This window comes from Melanostigma gelatinosum (assembly GCF_949748355.1).
Source record: "Melanostigma gelatinosum genome assembly, chromosome: 18".
Taxonomy (NCBI): domain Eukaryota; kingdom Metazoa; phylum Chordata; class Actinopteri; order Perciformes; family Zoarcidae; genus Melanostigma; species Melanostigma gelatinosum.
This window is the reverse complement of record NC_136651.1, coordinates 7,886,427-7,906,858: the sequence shown is the minus strand read 5'-3', so window position 1 is coordinate 7,906,858 and position 20,432 is coordinate 7,886,427. Positions and strand designations below refer to the sequence as shown.

Sequence of the window (20,432 nt, the reverse complement as noted above, 5' to 3'; positions counted from 1 at the left end):
AGTAAGTATAAATGTACTTTAAAGTATTCAAAATAAAAATACTGGATGCAGAAAGATTTTTCCCATGAAAAACTATTATTAAAATGGTTGTCTGTCACTCAACTAATTTATAAGAGTTTCGTAGTATAATTTATAACAAAACATCGTAATTTAGAAGTTCTTAATTTTGCTCATTTTGTATGCAATCTTCCAATAGTTGTAATGAAGTAAAAAAAAAAAAGTTAAAAAGTTCCCTCTGAAATGTTGTGGGGTAGAAGTAGAATGTGGCATGAAAAGAAAATACGTAAAGTACAAGTACCTAAGTATGTACATTGTGCATTCCGGCACTGACTGTTAACTTGCCAATGTTTCGGGGATATAATGTTCACCATGATCACCATCTTAATGTAGAGTGTCGGCATGCTGACATGTACTGATTAGCAGTCAACACAAAGTACAGCTGAGGCTGATGAGTCGTTAGTTTTGCAGGTATTTGTTTATAAACCCCAAAAATTGGACACATTCAAATATTGATCACCAAACTTACTGTCATGTATCCTGAGGGTAAAGGAAATGTTTGCAGCCTACGATATGTTTTGAAAATCCAATCTAATCGTGTTTGAGTCAGTATAGTCAATATGTTTAATAAAATCATGCATTTCACTGTCAAAGAGGCCAACCAGTGGCAAAAAGAACGATATATTTTGGATCACATGTACCGGTAACTGAACTATCCAGCTTAAAATATCTGCGGAAATGTACTCACAATCCCAACATTGAATGAAGACAAAAATAATAAAACTTACATTCACATGTAACTAAACTAAAGATATTTCATGACATATTTGGTTGCAGATGAGCATTTCTGAAATGTTTGAGTGCTCAAAAATATCAGGTTAACCTACAAGTTCTTCACCAGAGCTCGCAGATAGCGATGCGGTGAAATGTCTCCTCCCCATCTCTCACCCTCCTGTCAATCATTCTCCCACTGAACAATAGCACGGCATTAACGATGGCCCCGGTGGGGGGATAAACAAGACTGTAATCCTGCTCCCCCCTCTCTCTCTATACCCTGCTTGGTCTCAGCAGCATAATCTGCACACGGGCCTGTCAGTACTTTACTAATATGATTCAGCACTAGTGGGCGGAAGCAGAATATGTGTGGTACCAAACTGAGGACAGCCATCGCCCAAAAACATTTTCATGATGACCGCTGCACCTTCAAAAGAATGTACAAAATGTCAGAATTAATGAAGAGAAAGATCTGCAAAGGTCTGCATGATTTAAAAATAGAGAGAAAACAGGCCATCTGCCTCTTAGCATGGTGGAGCAGGGAGGATTAAATCCAGATTATGGCCGTTGTGTGTGTGTGTGTGTGTGTGTGTGTGTCTGTTGCTTGTCGTCAGTGTGTCCTTGGTTCCATAGACAAGCAGCAGGTTAGCTCTCGAGCTACCACTGGATTTGACAACTGTAGGAAGCCGAACCGGTGGGCGCCATAAGGGGAGCAGCATCATTTCCACCTTTTTAAAAATATTCGCACCCCCTCGCAGAGTGAACAGTCACAACGACAACAACTCAAGATGGCTTTCTTGATCAAGAGCATGATTGGGAACCCCCTGTCGGGGATCAGTCTCGGTGGCGGCGGTGACAAGCAAGAGGAGGCCGCCCCCACAGATCCGGCCAAAGCAGCAGGGATGACACGCGAGGAGTATGAAGAGTACCAAAAACAAGTGGTGGAGGAGAAGTAAGTAGGGACTTGGACAGTGCTCCGTTTTGAATTGATGCCATTGCCCCAAAGAAAGCAGTGTGGCTACGGAATGTACAATCTGACCTTGACGAGCTGTTTCCTACTCCCCTCCACTTTCCGCTCTTTTGCACCTCCATCTTTTTTTAAGCCGAACTAAATGTAAACACTCATCTGTGTATTGTTTACAATGAGCAAGCTGTATTTTTGAGAGCTATAACCCACAGGCCAATGCTCGTGCCTGGATCAATAATCTCCCATAATCTGTTTCTGCATCAAGAAACAGTTAGGGGGTAACATGTTGAGGTTTTGCAATGATTTGCAGCTCGAAAACATGAAGTTATGGCCAAAATAAATTGGTATAATACATATAAAACTAAAAATCCTTTGGTTGAGGAGATTCTGTGGTGGTGCAGCAAGGGAAAGCAATCACAGTCCTGCAACATTATATTCATTTATCTATTTTATTTGGATCTTTATCGGAGGTGGTCCAGGTTGTTCACATCAAAAGCTGTGTTTAAAAGCCTTTTCCCATCACTCTTATGTTAAATTAATTTTAACAGACTTTTTAAGAGTAAATTTGAGCCGGTAGTTTGGTTTTGTTCACCACCATGTTGCTCTCCTGTATGTACGAATATACGCTCAGCAACATTGTGATTAATCCGTCCTTTAGTAATATTTTCTTTTAAAATTTGGACTTTTGTGAGACGGAGTAAATTTTGCAGCATCAAGCAGATCCTGTGTTACATAAACAGATTAACCCAGCCACACCGCTCTTATGTTTGGGAAACGACCACATTTTGAACCATACAAATGTTTGATAGAAATTAAAATGGCAGAACAACAAGATATTGTATAAATATCTGTATAATGTGTCGACGAGAACAAGCGTTTCTTCAAACATATAGTTGGTCAGAAACACCTGTCCGCTGTGTTTTTGTTTCACTACAGTTCAAGTTGTGGCGTCTTGGCTTGATTTCAAATCTGCTTGCGTCAGTCTGGCCTAATAATCCTCATCTTGAATTAGCCGAGGGAAAGTACGCAAGTCTCGCCTTGAAAATACAGAAATAATTCCACCTGGCTGGTACTTTCTTGCAGCTTCCCGCCTTTGTGTTTTCCAGAAACAAAAAATGTAAAATTGTAAATGAAATAAATCATTTTCGTACATTAAACCAACCTGGGATGTTGTTGAGGCCAACAATAAAGGTTACTGTGTTCATAATATTTGTATTTTTTCATGTCAGGATGGAGAGAGATGCAGATTTCTTACACAAGAAGGCAGAAAGGGCAACATTGAGGGTGTGCCTCAGAGAAAAATACAGGCTGCCAAAGGTAAATACCTTTTATTCCTACAGTTCTTGTGTAACTCATATGACTATAAATATTGACACACACACACACACACTACAAAGTAGTTGTCGGCAGAGAAGGATATTTGTAAGTAACAATTATAACTTATCCTATGAAGACATGTTCTATATTATTACAAATGTACTATATTGTCATTCATTATCTGTATATACAGCAGCCTCCAGTATTACCAATTGCTTATCACTTATTATGAGGTTTCTGTATCAATTAGTTGTTTTTGCTCATCAGATTATATTACTCCTTTTCTCAGTCGTTAAATAAATGTTGATTGAATGTCTTTAATGTCCGGCGGCCGTGTGAACAAGCATGATTTGGTGACTGAGCTCGGTGTCCTGCCTGCGCAGGTAGAGCAACGAATAGATGCTTTGTGGTTGAGGTTATCTTTATCTAACAGCAGCCACTTGGCAGCTGCCGCTTGGACGACAGGAGGGGGAAGCCATGCCAGTAGATTAGTGGGAAAGACGTTCAACTCACGTCCTGGAAGACGTTAGCCTATGTGTCCCATGTTGCACCTTGAGTCTTACGAAGCTAAATGCTGCTGAGCAGGTGTCCCAGGCTCATTAGGGAGCGCTGGGCAGTGGGAACTGGCTTTAAGAAAGAATAACACCTACTTTAGTGGATGTAAACTGCGCAACTGCGTGATTTTAAAGGACTATTAAAGAGAAATAAGCAGTGATGGAAGGAGCAAATAAGGTATGTGGGGATTTTTTAAGCCATCTAAAAAGGTAAATACGGGTAGAGTGTCTTCTAATCTTGTAAACTAATCGAGAGGTGAAAACTTGATTGTGAAGAACTGTATGTCTCTTTGGCAAAAGAGCTAAATCAATTTCCAATTCAGCTTTTCAAATACGAATGATTTGTATCCATCTGAATGCAGCGCTGGCCTTGGCTGCTGGAGGCGTCTCTTATAGCACCAGACGCTGTTGTTCAGCTCTCTGGTTTAAACAATGAGTGCATTTCTTTTTATTCTTTGTCTTTTAAATTGAAACCACACATTTATTATGGGGACAATTGCCGGAGGTCATACACATAAATCTAATTATTTCTCAATGATGTTTATATTACATGCCAGTTTGAAAGAACAAATGACAAAGGGTCTTTAATGGAACTGGAATATGCATTTTAAATGGGTTTCTCATCAACAATAAGGCACCTAAAGAGATCCTCTTCGGTTGATTCTTTTCATTTAACGGGTGGGAGGTGGAGAACACACCGACATGCTATCAAGAGTAAGTTAGAATCGATAATAATGGAACAATTGTACACTACGAGGAGAAACATGAAGTTGTTGCTGTTCGTCTAATGGAATTAGAGTCTCGTGCAACGCTGTAGAAGATATCTTTAGACCATCGTTGGGATTCGGGAGGAAAGGCTAAAGCAGGACTGAGATAATCCCACAGATTGACGTTTAGAGTCGTCCCAGTAGTGCCTATTGCATCACTCTTCCAGATATTAAGTCATTAGATTGAGTTTGTTGGAAAGGCTTTAAATATTAGCATTTCTATGACGCAAATAAAAAGCCAAACCGTAAAATCAGTGAAATGTCTGCGTTTCTGGGTCCTGACCGTGTTTTCTCCCACGATGTTGTCGTCTGCAGAGTGAGCAGGACGAGAACATGATCGAGATAGCCGGGGACGACGTGGACGTGCCCGAGGAGCTGCTCAAGATGGTGGACGAGGACGCCACGGAGGAGGAGGGCAAGGACTCCATCATGGGCCAGTTTCAAAACTTGCAGAACATGGACATGGACCAGCTGAAGGAAAAGGCCTCGGCCACCGTCACCGAGCTGAGGACCAAAGCGGAGGAGAAGTGCTCCGTCATGTGAACAGTCGGAGCGGATCGTCTGTGTTTCAATGACGAAGAAGAGGAAGAGAGGAACACAAGAAAATAAATGTTAACACTTTCTGGGAATTTGCAGACTGAGCTGTGTTAATAAGTCTGGGATTCAGTTACAACCGCCTACAAAGTGTTCACTAGAAAGGCAAAGCATCTCTGTGTAATATAAAAAGGTGTGTTATTTCACTTCGGCTGCACTCTGCATCGACTGAAGGACATACTGTACACGTTTCCCTGCTAGCTTGTTTCTAAATTGATAGTAATTTAAAACTTATCTTTGCAATAAACTGAAAATACTTTAAATTACAACCATGATACCCCATCTGCCCTCATGACCGTTTTCTGAAGATCAGTGTAGTCGAGGGATTGTTCCCAGTCACAATACATTTAAAAAATAAAGATTATCTGTGATATTATGTTCATTCTTTCTTTGTTTGTTGTTAATTGAATCAGCTGAGTCTCTAAAAGCGTGATTTCCAGTGAAATGAATAACGATGTACCAAGACTCAGTTATACACGATCCCCCCCAAAAAACGTATGTAAGTTAAACATTCCATCCTGCGTGAGTGTTTAAACCTTTTGTTCTGTTGGTTATGTGGTTGGTATGTGATCTTTGAATTTGCTATGACATTTAGATTTTTTTTTCTTTTGGTGTTATTACAAAGCAGACATGTCGATTTACTTTGATTTCCCTAATATACACATTTTAAGTGTAATAAAAGCTGTTGAGCCTGAAATCATAATATTCTGTGTCAAATATAGTCATACTATGAAAGTAAGACTGTAGTTATTCATCCGCCAATTCACTCAGGTGATTAGCTCACCTAGTAGAACATCTGCCTCATCATCAGATACTGGCTCAGAATCCGGGGTTTGAAGCCAACCATCTCTTTGAAACGCCTGTTTAACATGAAAAGTGTTGCAAGTCGTAGTAGTGCATGTCGAAGAAAATACATACAAATGTATTGGTATAGCAAGTCGAAAAAAGTCATAGTATAGATTAGAATGTCGAAAAAAGTCAAAGTATAGTATGTCGAAAAAAGTCACAGTATTGTTTGTCATAGTGTAGTATGTCGAAAACTCATAAAAAAGTCATGGTATAGTATTTCGAAAAAGAATAAGTCATCGTATAGTATGTCGAAAAAAGTCATAAAAGTGTAGCATGTCGAAAAAGTCATAGTATAGTAGAAAACTCATAAAGAGTCAGAGTATAGTATGTCAAAAAAAGTTTTTTTAAAGGTATTAGTATATGTCAAAAAAGTCTTAAAGAAGTCATATGCATATGAAATAGATATCGAATAGCATGTCGAATAAAGTCAGCAAAAAAGTCCTATAAAATGTCAGAAAAAACTCATAGTATGGAATGGCATGCCATTTTATAATAGTATGTCAAAGAAACATCTTATACATCATATCAACAGTCATATTCAGCTTTTTCACGAACACAAATGTTTAAAGCTCATATCTTGTCCAATTTTTATTTTTTTTTCAACTTTCAAACTTTCAGTGGATTCACGCAGAAATCCTGTTGTACAACCATCACACATTAAAACTCAACTTCAATCAGTCCTACCTACCTGAATCAGAGCTGAAGCAGTGAATAAAGAAATAGGTATTCATTTCATTGGGCATTATCCAAATACAGATGATTAGACAGAATTGGGGGGGGGGGGTAGGAAGGAATCCTCAACATTTAGAGTTTCACATGAACCCAAGTTTAAACAGCTGAGGATTTGTGAAGTCTAGAGATTACCATCTAATAGGATCAGCAGAGCCAAGGTTGTCAGCCTGCTCTCTCTCTCTCTCTCTCTCTCTCTCTCTCTCTCTGTCTCTCTCTCTCTCTCTCTGTTCAATTAAATTGTACTTTATTGGATAACCATAATGTTACACAATTTAGTCACTGTGGTCAGATAACCTGCTACACTGTACTGTCTTTTTAGGGCCAGATAGCACTGCATTCTGCTTTGTGATTCTGTTTGTGCGCTCCAATTGGTGATATAGTTTTGTTTCTGATGTGTTATCATTTGGTGGACTCCAATGGATCTGTGGTCAGACTGGTCCTGGGACAGAACAGGGCTCTCTCAATTCAATTGTTTTTTCAATTTGCTTTTGCTTTATTGGCATGAACGTTTAGAAACGGGATTGCCAAAGCATCTCTCTCTCTCTCTCTCTTTAAGCATGAGACTGATACAGGGAACCAGCTAGCCTGGCTCGGTCTGAAGGCTACAAAAATGTGCCTACCAGCACTTCTAAAGCTCGTTAATTCACACTTTATATCTTGTTTGTTTTACTTTTGCAAAAACTGAGTTACTGCTCCCGGCCAAGAAATAGTTCAGCACTTAGCCACCAAGAAAAGCAACAAATTGCTGTTTTTACACTTTGCTTTTCGTGTGGATTAAACTAATAAGGTATGTTGTGTTAATTGATGAGCTTGAGGGGTGAAAACATTTACATATTTATTTTTTAATCTTTGGATCGAGCAAGGCAAGCCATTTCTCTCTATTTCCAGTCTTTGTGCCAAGCTAAACTAAGCAGCTGCTGGCTGGAGCTTCATACCGACACAGACAGACATAATCTTCTCATCTGACTCTTAGCAAGGAAACAAAACAGTGAAGTTCCCAAAATGTTGAACTAGCCTATTCTTTTAAAACTTCACTCGTATATTTAATAATTAGTTGGTCATTGCCATGATATATGTCATATTTGGTAAAGTTGTTCATTGCTGATATTGTGAACACTGAAGGTTATTACACTGCTGCAGAAGATCCATCCAGCCTGTGTCCATGCAGCCGCCAACATACAGTTTAAGAACTTATCATCATGAGTCATGCTTTGTATGTGTGCCGTGAGCTCCTCACAAAACAAGAGAGCGTCTTTGAAAAACAGTTTTGCTGTACAAATGAACTTTTGCATGTGCTCAAGTCACAACTTTTTGCTGTTCATTAAATCAGTGCTCAGTTAGCCTCTGACCTCCCTCGGGCAAACAAAGGAGAAGGTCACCTACTGTAATTAGGAAAGGCTAAATACTTTCAGGGGTTTTAACCCTTTTGAGTAAAATGATGTAATCCCCTTAAGAAGGATTACCACACTGCTGTCAATCTTTGTTTGCTGTTAAGTAGTTATTGCCCAAATGTGTTATTGTTTGGGCTTTTTACCCTCTTTGACTCAACACCTGAACTGGTTAAAGAAAGTCCCCATAGTTTCATTCTTATTCGTGAATAATTCATTGATTTTTAACGAGCTCATAAACGTATTGTTTTCATTCAACATGTGTCAAGAAGTGTATGATTTATCCTTAAGGTCAATAAAAAAAGAAACAAAATGTCTATTCGGTTTGGCCACACTATCTTGACGCGTTGATTAAATATTAAGCTGTCATCTTGCAATCTGTGTCCTGACCAGAAATCTTGTAATTATGATTTTGTTGTACCTTAATCTGTGGGCCTAATCTTCCTCTTTTTTTTCTCCACAGACTGATATGAACATGACATCTGGAGGAGTGGAAAGATGGTTTTAAGATTTATGTAAGTAGGTTTAGAGCCAGCACTGACGGATGCACTTGAGATGGGGAGGAGTTTAAGGGAGGGTGTGTGCGCGCTGGTGCCTGCATGTGCGTAAAGTTACCCCTAAATCCAGGACCAAATCCAGCAGGACGTCCCCTTTCTGACGTGCAGCGGGGGTGCCTCGTGAGCAGTCTTCCCGCAGCCACCACTTTAAAAAGCCACCTCTGAAGATGCTCCATATCCACTGAGCAAGACTTACTGGTGTGCGTCTTCTGCTCAAGTGTTCCACTCCGCTCTGGTTTGCAATTTACAACTTTACCAAAACACAAAGAGCAGCGATACATTTGAAAAGAAGTTGTGTAATTGTGACCATTTTTTTTGGGACCTCGCCGACCAATGTGGCTTCTTGGATCAACTTCTCAAGTGATGATGATGGATGAGCGCCTGTCTCCCTCCGCACGCTGCGTCCAGAGCCCGGGGGACAATCCGTCCACAGTCCACAGCATAGAGGCGATTCTGGGATTTAAAGAGGACACCATCTTCCACAAATCGGCCTGCTACAGCATGACAGAGAAAGCCCTGGGCAAAGATGCTGAACGGAATGTAATGATGACCCCTCTAAAAAAAGGCCACTCCTCGGAAAGTTTTGACAGTAAGTAGACTGTTTCGTTTTATTCTAAATTTAAAATGTCAATTAAAGTGCACATATACACTTAATATGCCATGGGGTATCTTGTTTTGAGTCTACAAGTTTCTAAAGAACATTTCATTATTTTTTTCTCAATCATTGTCTCGATAGTGCGCAAACAGTCTTGTCTTTCAGTCGGTTGACTTGCTATAAAAGTGCTAAAAAATACAACTTAATAGATAAAACATTTCGGAATTTGATTTTAGGACACATAGCCTATTTAAACTGGGCTCAAACTTGACACGTCCAAGCGTTTTTGTCTCGGTCCTCACACTCTCGTTTCTCCGCAGGTGTTTGTTGCGCAAACGGCGCCGTGGAAGCTTCGGTCTGCCCGGACTCCCCGGACGGGGACGGCAAACTGTCCGACGACGAAAACCCCAAGAAGAAACACCGTCGGAACCGGACAACGTTCACCACCTTCCAGCTTCACGAACTGGAGAGAGCTTTCGAAAAGTCCCACTACCCGGACGTGTACAGCAGAGAGGAGCTGGCGCTGAAGGTCAACCTGCCAGAGGTCCGAGTGCAGGTACCCAAAAACAACCACTTCCATCGCCTGTTCTTCTCACTTTACGCGCATATTCTCGGCCTGCATAAATACATATGCATATCTCCAAACATTTGTAGTAATAGTTTAAATAAATAAAAGAAGAAAAACAAATATTTCCAAAAATGTCATCCATATAGTTTTAATGTCAACATAAAAAGTTTCTTTTTGGGTAGATCTACCATTAGTACATTCAATTTAAGAGATACATTAGAAATGTAGTGAAACGACTTGTAACATTTTCATTTAATTTGATCAAATTAATTTGATTTGCAGATATATTTAACTTGCTAAGGAATCACGAAAATAAAACTGATGGAACTCACATTGTTTGGATCAGTTAAGACAGTCCATGTTTTAGTGTCGAACTGCAGAAGCTATTTTATTGATTTTGGAAGAGATTTTTAATTTCAAAATGTGAAACTTCAGTTATGGCTTTTTATCATCGATTCAAAATGAAAAGAAACCGTCAGTTCAAATCATTTATTTTGTAACAATCATTAATTATTAATTATAGTTTTACAATTGAGTGCAAAGTGCTGTTATCACTCATAAATCTCTTATTGTCATGCTCCATATTTTTTAATATTTGAATACTTTCACATAATATTACATTTTAGATAATAGCTGTAGATTTTTGTGAGGCTTTGATTGTTTTTAGCTTCAAAGGTGTTTTCTCTCTCTTCTCTATTGTGTGTATCTGTTCAGTTGCCCGTCAGGGGTTACTGAAGGTGTATTGAGTTTAAATGAATTGAAAAATGATGTCATCCTCTTTCTTTCCAGGTTTGGTTTCAAAACCGGCGGGCAAAGTGGCGTCGGCAGGAGAAGCTGGAGGTGAGCTCCATCAAGCTCCAGGACACCTCTTCCTCCTTGCTCTCCTTCAGCCGCTCTCCCACCAGCTCCCTGTGCTCCAGTCTGCAGCTGGACCCCTGGCTCTCCACCCCGATCACCACCTCCACCTCCTTGCAGTCCCTCCCGGGCTTCATCACGGGCTCGCAGGGCCTCCCATGCACTTACACCCCTTCTCCTCCCCCTTCCATGTCGGCCTCCTTCCTCAACTCCCCTGCCCTGGGACACAGCCCTCACCTGCCCCACATGGGCTCCATGTGCCCTCCGCCCCCGGCGTACCACTGCTCAGCTGACCCAAGGAACTCTAGTATTGCCTCACTGAGGATGAAGGCCAAGGAACATATTCAGTCTATTGGGAAGACGTGGTGATGCCGAGTGGAGGTTAAAAATGGACAATTCAAACCCAGAATGCATCGTCCTGCATCTTTTGAGAAACAGACTTCATCGTCACGCGGACGGGATTGTTATTTTTGAAAGAGTGAAATCTACAGTCGACATCCAGGATAAAGAGACATCGTCGTCACTAATAAGGGTAACCCTTTTCCTCTCCCATTAAGTAGAACATAAGCAGTATGTGAAGATTGAATAAATGGTTTATGACACACTATAATGAAGTAGATATAAGTGTTTGTAAGAGGCTGAGGTATGAATAGATAACAAATAACAAGATAGTGCGTTGTTGTAATAATGTCTTCATAGGAGAACTTCTAATTGACAAAGACTGTACATTAATTAACACTTAAAAAACATCCTAAGATGCTCACGGCTTCATTTTAAAGTGTTAGAAACCATTTGATAAAAGTTTGTCGTGCTTATAAATGCAAAACAAAGGGACTCAAAGTAAAGTGTCACCCTTATAAGCATCGATCTAAATCTGTGACACTAACTGTGAAGTTCCTGTGAAAACATGAAATGAATGAACACTGATGATCTGTTGTTTTTCTTTTCCTTTATCTTTGCTGAAAGTTGTGCTTACGGTTAAGTTTTACATTTGTTTGGTATCATTCTTATCCAGTGTTCTGTTGCCAACACAACAAGTCCATCAGTATCCATATTTATTCTACTGTTCTAAATGCAGCACTCCTCATTTTTGACTCATCCTTCCCTGCTGCTTTTTGATCTTCTCCATGAAACATTGAACACATGTGAATATTTCGCACAATAAACTTTATATGTAAAATTCATCAACAACGTTGTGGCTAATTGTGTTCTCCCAGACAATTGTTCACATTTGAGACACTGAGATTTGTCAGAAATGTCTGACAGGATAAAAAATAAGTGTCTGTACATCAGGAATGACTGTGATGCAAAAGTAAATATACAGCAGAATAGCTGTGACCTGTTGATACGGTACATTTAACACTAACTGCAGGTGAGATGAATCACATCTTCAGCTATTTAATGATGTCATTCATAATGAAGTGAGGTTTGGAAACACTGTCTGAAACACTCAAATAGGGCCAAAAATCATAATCATATCAACTAGATAAAAAAATACATTGAACCTTTTCATGGCGTCACTTCACACCAACTTAACATTTAATCATTTCACTTAAAATGACAAGAACGGAGCAGCTTAAACTCCTAGACTTCCTCCTTCTGTTTTACAGGTTTGTTAACCCACTTATTTGCTCCTCATTACCTTTAAAACTTTATCCCATTCGCTCCTGGGATTAGGCTCATAATGACGGGGTGAAAGTGGCTGGTACCTCTATTGTTCGCTAATCATCCGCGACAAACGAGGGAAGAGGACAGAAGACAACACTTTCCTTTTGGCTTGAAGTAAAAAGATGTGTGCAATCAAATTGTTACAATTAGCATTTCCAATCGTCTGCAACCCGATGAGGGCGACTAATAGTCCCTGTCATCTATATACTACTGTCCTAAATACACACTGGGGTGTGTTTAATGTTAAAGACAGGTGCTCCCCGAAGGGATGTTGTGCGCCATCTGGTGGTTCAGACTGGTTACTGTACAGGTGGAGTAAACTTTAAGAGCATTACATGTTTTAGAACACTGAATGTGTGGTAAAAAAATAAAAATAAACAAAAGGTTACTTGTGGCATGCAAAGCATGATTAGACACCCACCATGCAGTTATCACAACGTTACATTTATTCAAACTTCTCAGTTTAGGAAACAACTTTGTCTGTCTGTAATCAAACTCTGCATGACGTGCATATTAGACATTTTAAATGACTGATAAAATACATTATTATTGGGTTTCCAGCGTACTCTTACAGCAGAACAAATATACAATGTGAATGTGTGATTACAGGGCACATGTTCAGTCGGTGATATTGGGCTTGCATTCAGGTGGAGTCATTGTCTCGCAGTTTCAAAGCCACAAGAAGCAGGTCTGATATCTACAATGGAGAAAAACATGCAACAACAACATCTTATTCCCAAACTGTCAACATTTGAAGAATCACTGATAAAGTGATAATCCACAAACTGACCTCTCTGAGATATTTGTCTCCGTCCTCGCCTCTCCGGCCGCCGTGCAGCCGAAGCAGCCCGTCTGCAGTCTGAGGCATCATCCGTTTCTGGTTCTTCTGCTGCATCGCAGCCTCCGTCAGTCGCTCTGTGACCCCGGCTGTTTGTGAGGGCGGGAGGTAGTCACTGTCACGGTTTGTCTCCTGCAGCACAGGCAGGCTCGCGATGCTCTTCTTTCCCATCAAGTGACCTGGGGAGTTGGACGTAACCGGATGCATTAACTGTTCTGGAATTAAATATGTTGGTCCAATTTGGTTTAAGCATGATCTGTCATTAAGCTGTAAATGAAAATCCTCTCGTTCACAACGTGGCAAGCCTGGATCAAACACACTGTATGTCAAACAGTCGCATGAAACAGCTTTATGAACTAAAAGAGGTATTTAAATACTTTAGTCCAATTCACTGGAATACATTCCTTTTGTGAACCTGTCCAGCAGAAGAAGAAACAAATCTATTACATGAAAAGGTAACTGACCCAGAGTTTAGACATTCAAGTCCCTGCAATATCATAATTAGTAAATCAATAAACTTAACATGATTGTTATTAGTGAAGAAATATTTGTTCAAACGATAACGCGATGATAAAGCAGGACAAATAAGGTCATAAGTTCTAAATACAGTACAAATATTTGCTGATCCTACGAGGTATTCTATGATTTACTCTGAATATTTTTCGCCAAATGGTGCAAATTAACCAAATCAATCAAGCAAAGATTAGGCTACACATGAAAACAAATATTCTTCACCAAAAAAAACAACAACACTGTATATGAAGCTTCTCATACCTACTGCCCAGTGGTTGCCGCGTGGATACATTTTGCCAACAACTGCTGCAGGACTCTCTGAGCAGCGCAACATACACGGTATCGTAGCCAGAATAATAAAAAGTGGCCACAGCGGTCTGCAAGACCAGGAACAGCATTCGCACACTCCGCCCATGTTACCAGACACAATGTCAGATACAAACAGCCGCGTTTCAATCGAGTTGCAGTTATTCAGCTCGATCTAACTTTCGGAACATATCCACCAGAGTCGAGAGTAAGTTGTGTGAACCGATATCGCAGCGGGGTGAAAAGTGCTCCGGTTGCAGGTCTTGATGAAGTTACACACCGATGCCTTGGATAGAAACGCGTAATGGTGAAACTTAAATGCCCCTCCTGACACGAGCCCGCACGTCAGTGGCCGTTTTTAAAAAGTACCACGGGGAAGTCGTGATGACAAATGATCGTCGACTATAGCCTGCAATTATTGTTATTATTGCTCGCCATTGTTTGTTCAGAGTGATAGCGGGAGGTGTCAACGTCATTTCACGATGATGGACCGGACTCCTGCGTAACTGCTTCCGTTTCAGAATGTGGGGGAGAAATAGGAAGCATTCAGATTCTTTAATTAAGTAAGAACAAGTATTGATATCACAGTGTATGTACAGTATAAGTAAACCAGTTAAATGTAGCCTACATAAAAGCACTAATCATGCAGAGTGGCCTCTTTCAGACTGGGGATTATAATTAAATCATAATTACTTAAATAGCTCAAGAGGCATTTCAATGTTGAAGGTTGAGGTGGAGCAAATTCCTATTACTATAACTGTTGGGCAGCAATACATCATAAAGTTGCATGTTTTGAATGCTAAATCTTAATGTAAAAAGTAGTTGGAAGTATAGCTGTCAGATAATAGTTCAATATTTCATTATGTAATGTCGTGGAGGAAAAGTACCAGGTATAAATGGAGAACAAGTTCCTATAAATTCCACATAAGAGTCCAGCATTCAATTAGCTTAAAAATAATAATGATGCAGCAGAAGCAGAGATATTGTCCTTTTTAATCCACTCATTGTTCTTGATTCTTAAAACATGAGGCGCCTACATTACCCACAATGCACTCAACCTTCGACGGTTCTGTCTGAGATTCTGGTGTGTTACGCTAGAAGAGGCGAATTCAGATTCAGGCAACTGTATCAATCACAAGAAGAATTATTGTGCAGCTTTACCCATTCAATACACACAGCTTCAAAACTCACTGCAGGGTAGCAGTAAATAAAACAAACCATTTTACTATAGTTCATACAAACCAAGTTAAAAGAAGAACGTAACAATCATTTAAAATGATGCCAACACCCATGTTTATATATATATATATATATTTATTTATTTATTAGGCACATACACACACTGCGTACATACATACATACATACAAATATAATCGTTATGTCTTAATATCTTTAGTGTCCTGGTTTAGTTTTGTCAAGTCTGAGAATCCCTGATGATTAACAGCACTATGGGTAATGTTTGATCTCGGGTCTTGTGCTTTGATTTCATTAGTATTTACTTACTTTCCACAATTGTCAATGCCACAGTGTAGATATAGATACTCTGCCAGTGAAAGCCTTTTCACATAAGTACCGGTACAGCAAATACAGTATCAAAAAGTACCCATCATGCAGAATGTCCCCCTCTCCGAATGTTATAATATTATACTGTATATATATTGTTATGGGATTATAATACTGATGTATTGACATGTTACCGACATTTGAATGTGTTTTTTACTTTATTTTAAGCTCTAAACTGCACCGCTGTCAGAGAGTAAAAGATGCAACATTGTCTTTGAAATAGAAGTATTAAGATCAAATATAAACTTAAGCAACGAGGGTCTTACTCAAAGGGTGAGGGGGAACCTGCAGATAAGAAGTCGATGAATCTGAGCAGAACAAAATAGAATTATTCTGAGACCCCAAAAAAAGTGAATTCATATCTGGCCTGTATGCAATAGCAGCATATTTATTTTTTTTAAATTCTTATACTGCGTCTGTAGAGTTCTTTTTTAATGTGAAGCGCTTTGTGACATTTACTGTTGCTGCCACACACAAAGATTCACAGTTTTATAAACTTCGCCTTGTTTTCAGAGGGGAGGAAATGACGCACTAGTTTAGAAAATCAACAGCGATCGCGAAGGAACATCAGGGCATGGGCGACGATGATGCATATTTATGCCGCGGACAACACCTGTCCTGTGTTCACTTACAAGAATCTGACAATGCAGCATATGCCGGCTTGTCATGTGTATTTGGCATCATTTATCGGTACAGTCTATTACTGTGTATTTACCCCCCTGGAAAGGTCAACAGCGTGAATGAGACAATCGTCAAACACAGTTTGAAATTAGTGTCTTTCTCATTCTTGACTGAACGCTTTCACGATTGTATTGACAGACAGATTGTAGGAGGAAGAGAACAGATGAGGGCAGATAAGGAGTCCACACGGGTAAGTAACAGTTTGCGTTGAAAAGGTTGTCGGCTTCCTCTGGGTATTGTTAGGTCAAAAGCCCAACACACATCCCATGTTAGATGTTAGAGAGTTACCTCTGGCTCGTTATGTGTCGTATCTTCGTCCACGGTTGACCTTAACAAAACACGATGAGTCACTTACGGCAAAAGGGCAGTGCCATGTAGTGCCATCTGAAATATTTGTTGGTTTATTTCCTATGTGAGACGCTAATATCCTGAATATGATCGTGTACTGCAAAAATCACAGGAATATTAAATGTACCACTAAAATAACGTTGAGTTGTTTGTTTTTAAATCACTAATTTACACAATGATAAAGACTTATTTTATGTTACATTTAAAATTGTATTAAACACCTGAAACAATGATATTGGGGAATATTATGAAAGTGACTTTCCATCGTGCACGGTTTATTTTACAAAACCTAATGCTTAAGACATCAAACATGTCAAATACTGCACCTTAAAAGGTAGAATACCGCATACTGAGAGGCAGAGGAGTTTTTAATTATCCAACCTCTGATTCATGAGTTCACCAACAATCACTCATGTGATTGCGTGTCCTTGACCACCCAATTAGACAAAATGATTCGTTAGAAAGTTTGAACAACCGTTACTGACTGCGTCATGCCGTGTAAGCTGGTAATTATGAGTTGTGATTGATTCCATTTGAAAAGCTATTGTTCTCCATACATTCATTTGCCCTTGTATGGCAACTAAAACCCTGGTTTACCCCTTAACCTAATTTAAACAGCAGATGGCACTGTGGGGTGAATTTAGGAGAAATCATGTCATGTGCCAATAACTGAAGTTTTGTATGCATCATTACATGTTTAAAAGCATGGAACTACTGGTTTCAAATATTAAATCTATCATTACAATCTATTCTGCCTTATTATAATTTTTACAAAACAATAACACAATTATTGTAATGTGACATGATTGTTCAGTCTAATTTGATATATTTGAAATAAGTGATCTCGCTCTTAAAATCAAGATATTGAGCTGTGAAAATGATAATGCCCTTTCTAGTTCCGATTCAGACTGTTCATTCTTTTAAATGTCATATGACACATTCAGTGTTCTGATGCTGTCAAGTAGAAGTGAGCCATTTAAGGAAGGCCTTTTATCAGGTGTCATAAAAAAAAGACAGTTTACCATTATGAGGTCTTTGCTGTTCGTCACATTTTCAACTAAATCCCCCATCTGTCCAATCAGAGAGCTTGAAGGTAGCGCTGGGCTTTAAAGAAACATATTGCTTCGCTTTGATTTTGTTACACAACAGACAAAGAGAGAATATAAATGACTCCCAGCTTACAACTATGTACTTTATTTATCCGACGACATCATTTCATCTCCAACACTTCTTATCTTTTTGATGTTATTGCTTTTTATTTATTTATTTATTTATTTATATATATATATATATTACATTGTATTGGTGTGGTTTGATTTCATTGCTGTTCTTAAATGTTTTTGTTCCTATATTTCAAACATATAACTCTTATCGTTTTAAAAATTGCTGTTTAAGTTTAAAATTATCATTATTATTCTTACTTCCTGTGTTTTTATACAGAATGTACAGCTAGTCAAGAAACAAATTGCCCTGCTTTATACATTCAAACAGGTTTTTCCCACTTACATTTTTATATTCCCATTAAGGTTAGAATCTTATTCCACAATGTCTGACAGTATCACACACCCATAAGTGTATATAAATATGTTCAAAACGTCAAAAAGCTTGTGAAACGCTTGGTTAAAAAGGAGCCTAAAGGCAATTAGGAAGATTCCTATCAAAGCTATATCTTCTATTAGTTACCTCTGTTATACGGGATATTATGGATTCAATATTATAGGATAATGAACGTTTTATCGAGCTTAACATTTTAGATCTGGACAAATTATACTATCGATATAAGCTACATATACCCTGCTAGTCTATAATCATATATATAAGTATATATATATATACGTATATATATGTAAAAATACCCTGTATGGCAGAACAGGACTATCTTTATCATTATACGTCTTTGCTTCCCTTGCAAGTCTTCAAGCAGCTCCTCTTTGCTGCTTCTCGACAACATGACGTCATGTGACTGTGCCTCTGTTAGGGGTGGAGGAGCACAGCAACCTCAGCCTCCTCTACTGCACTGAATCTGTCACACTGTAGAGCGGCAGGAGGCGCCATGAGGGCCTTTTATGATACATACAGATGCACACATCTAGCTGCCTTGCAGTGTATCAAATGCATTTGTGTTGTCTGATGAGTACATCTGGCAGGATCCTTTGCATGATGAAGGATAATTATGCTGCAGCATGCATGGCTGTCTTTGATACGTCTGCCAGGTGTATGAAGGACTGGTAGCAGGCCAAAGAGAGACAGCCTTATTCAGCTGAAAGCCTCTCTCTGCAGTCTCCCAGGTAGGTTATTGATTACCAATTATTTTTATCACACGTACTTTAATGTGATGACATATTTAACATTTTGAATTGACTTCTTATTGTTATTTCTGTGTACATAGCTGTGTGGGCGACACGAATAAGCGAATCATGTACATATTTGCATTTGTGAAATACTACGGTTATGAGTTCTAATTCTTCATGTGGAGGATAAAATGTTGCCATTATTGTATGTTCCATCATAATCCTTTAAAATATATCTTCTCTCACATTGATTTGTGCTTTATATGTACATGTTTTACAACACTTTCATCTTAAACAACAGAAAAAGAGACACAAGACTGGTTGACCTTGGCATACAAAAAAATGCAAATGAGAAGTTGGGATTAAACAGGATTTGGCTGTTTATACATTGTGTTATAAATGCATAATGTTATCAATCCCTTGTGCAGGATTTATTCAAGTTCATCCCCACAATCCCACCTCACTCGCTCATATGGCTAAGCTATGGCAGAGGCATGAGATATGAACAGTGTACATGTTCAAGCCCTTATTATACTCTTCTCCTGCTCATTTCCTTTTCTTCCTTTCTATCTCCCCCACCTCCTTCTGTCTTCACCTCTCTCTCTCTCTCTCTCTCCCTCTCTCTGCACCAGCTGCTGCTCCAGAGCCAGAGTGGAGAGTCCCCTCGCCCCCCTGCACAGACAGAGACAAAAGGCCTGATTCGCCTGCTGAACACTGCCCCCTTTCTCTATCCGTCCCTTCATGCACGGCCGTGGTGGTGGTGGTGGTGGCTTCAGGAAAAAAGCAAGGCCTGGACTGGGACTAAAATCTAGGACTGACCAAGTGAAGGAAAGTGGGAAGAGGGGGAGGGGAGGAGGATGGGGACTGGAAGGGTTGGGGCTGAGTAAAGGCAGGTGCTGAGGCCTCTACAGGAAGATTTTTATTTTTTCCTCAATATCTTACAGAGTGGAAAAAAATCTGACAAGGGTATGCCACATTTACCTCTCTATATGCATGAACGTGCATGTTTATGTGTGTCTCTGTGGTGACATATGTGGGCCGGGGTGGCATGCGTTTGATGGAAATCTGGGTAGAGGGGTGCATGACCTGTGTTTCCCCATTGCAGATTGTCTGTCCTGGGTGTAATGCTGCTGCGGGCTGCATGAAAGTTTGAAAACAACCAGTGTGTCTGGGGTGAAAGCACTGGGGGAGAAACAGACTTCCACTACCATCATGGTTACCTCATCTATGATACATGTAGTTTGGTGAAAGATGTTGCAGTGCAGTGGGCACACCGCTTCTGCCTGTGTGTTTCTGAGGCCGTATTGCAGCACAGGGCTTTTTGTTGGGTGACCGGAACCAGATGAAACCGGTTTGAGGGAGACCGAGGGCTGTCGGGAACAATGCCGTCTCTGTGCTCCACTGAGGGATAGAGATAGCCCAGACTACTCCACTGCAGCCCTTCACAGCTCTGCCACTGGCGACCATGGTGCAGGCAGAGACCCTGCTGCTGCTGCTCGCTGGATGTCGGCGTGCTACGCAGCGCGGCTCATAGCGAGGGGTGCAGGGAGACTTGGGAAGGGGGGGGGGGGGGGGGGGGGGGGGAGGGACGTGGCCGGCTGGGACTTTGTGAATCTGCAGCCAGGAGCTTCACATACACACACTCATGCGAGAGCATGATCTATCCGTCTGTTTGCATGTCTGTGTGCTGCTAGTGGTGCAGAGAATGA

General features: G+C 40.0%; 3 protein-coding genes across 3 annotated transcripts; 2 read left to right on the top strand and 1 right to left on the bottom strand.

Moving 5' to 3' along the window:
* Positions 1 to 1,559: 1,559 nt before the first annotated feature.
* Positions 1,560 to 4,919, top strand: cplx4a (complexin 4a; the record flags this gene model as incomplete). The annotated part of the gene is made up of 3 exons (XM_079289766.1): positions 1,560 to 1,723; positions 2,968 to 3,055; positions 4,692 to 4,919. The coding sequence occupies 3 exons, from the start codon at positions 1,560 to 1,562 to the stop codon at positions 4,917 to 4,919; spliced, it is 480 nt and encodes a 159-aa protein (XP_079145892.1).
* Positions 4,920 to 8,829: 3,910 nt separating this feature from the next.
* rx3 (retinal homeobox gene 3) lies at positions 8,830 to 10,883 on the top strand (the record flags this gene model as incomplete). The annotated part of the gene is made up of 3 exons (XM_079289134.1): positions 8,830 to 9,085; positions 9,412 to 9,647; positions 10,449 to 10,883. The coding sequence occupies 3 exons, from the start codon at positions 8,830 to 8,832 to the stop codon at positions 10,881 to 10,883; spliced, it is 927 nt and encodes a 308-aa protein (XP_079145260.1).
* Positions 10,884 to 12,675: 1,792 nt separating this feature from the next.
* Positions 12,676 to 14,260, bottom strand: grp (gastrin-releasing peptide). Its single transcript, XM_079290112.1, has 3 exons — positions 13,795 to 14,260; positions 12,973 to 13,199; positions 12,676 to 12,879 (listed from the first exon to the last, which is right to left on the bottom strand). Exons 1-3 carry the CDS (start codon positions 13,946 to 13,948, stop codon positions 12,826 to 12,828), a joined length of 435 nt encoding a protein of 144 aa, XP_079146238.1. The 5' UTR covers positions 13,949 to 14,260; the 3' UTR covers positions 12,676 to 12,825.
* Between the last annotated feature and the right edge of the window lie 6,172 nt (positions 14,261 to 20,432).

Excerpts from the sequence above, each read along its gene's own strand:
- grp (XM_079290112.1), bottom strand. The coding sequence starts at position 13,948 with ATGGGCGGAGTGTGCGAATGCTGTTCCTGGTCTTGCAGACCGCTGTGG. Across the intron at positions 13,200-13,794 it reads CGGCAACCACTGGGCAGTAG|GTCACTTGATGGGAAAGAAG; the intron begins GTATGAGAAGCT and ends CCAACTCCCCAG. Across the intron at positions 12,880-12,972 it reads GAGACAAATATCTCAGAGAG|ATATCAGACCTGCTTCTTGT; the intron begins GTCAGTTTGTGG and ends TCTCCATTGTAG.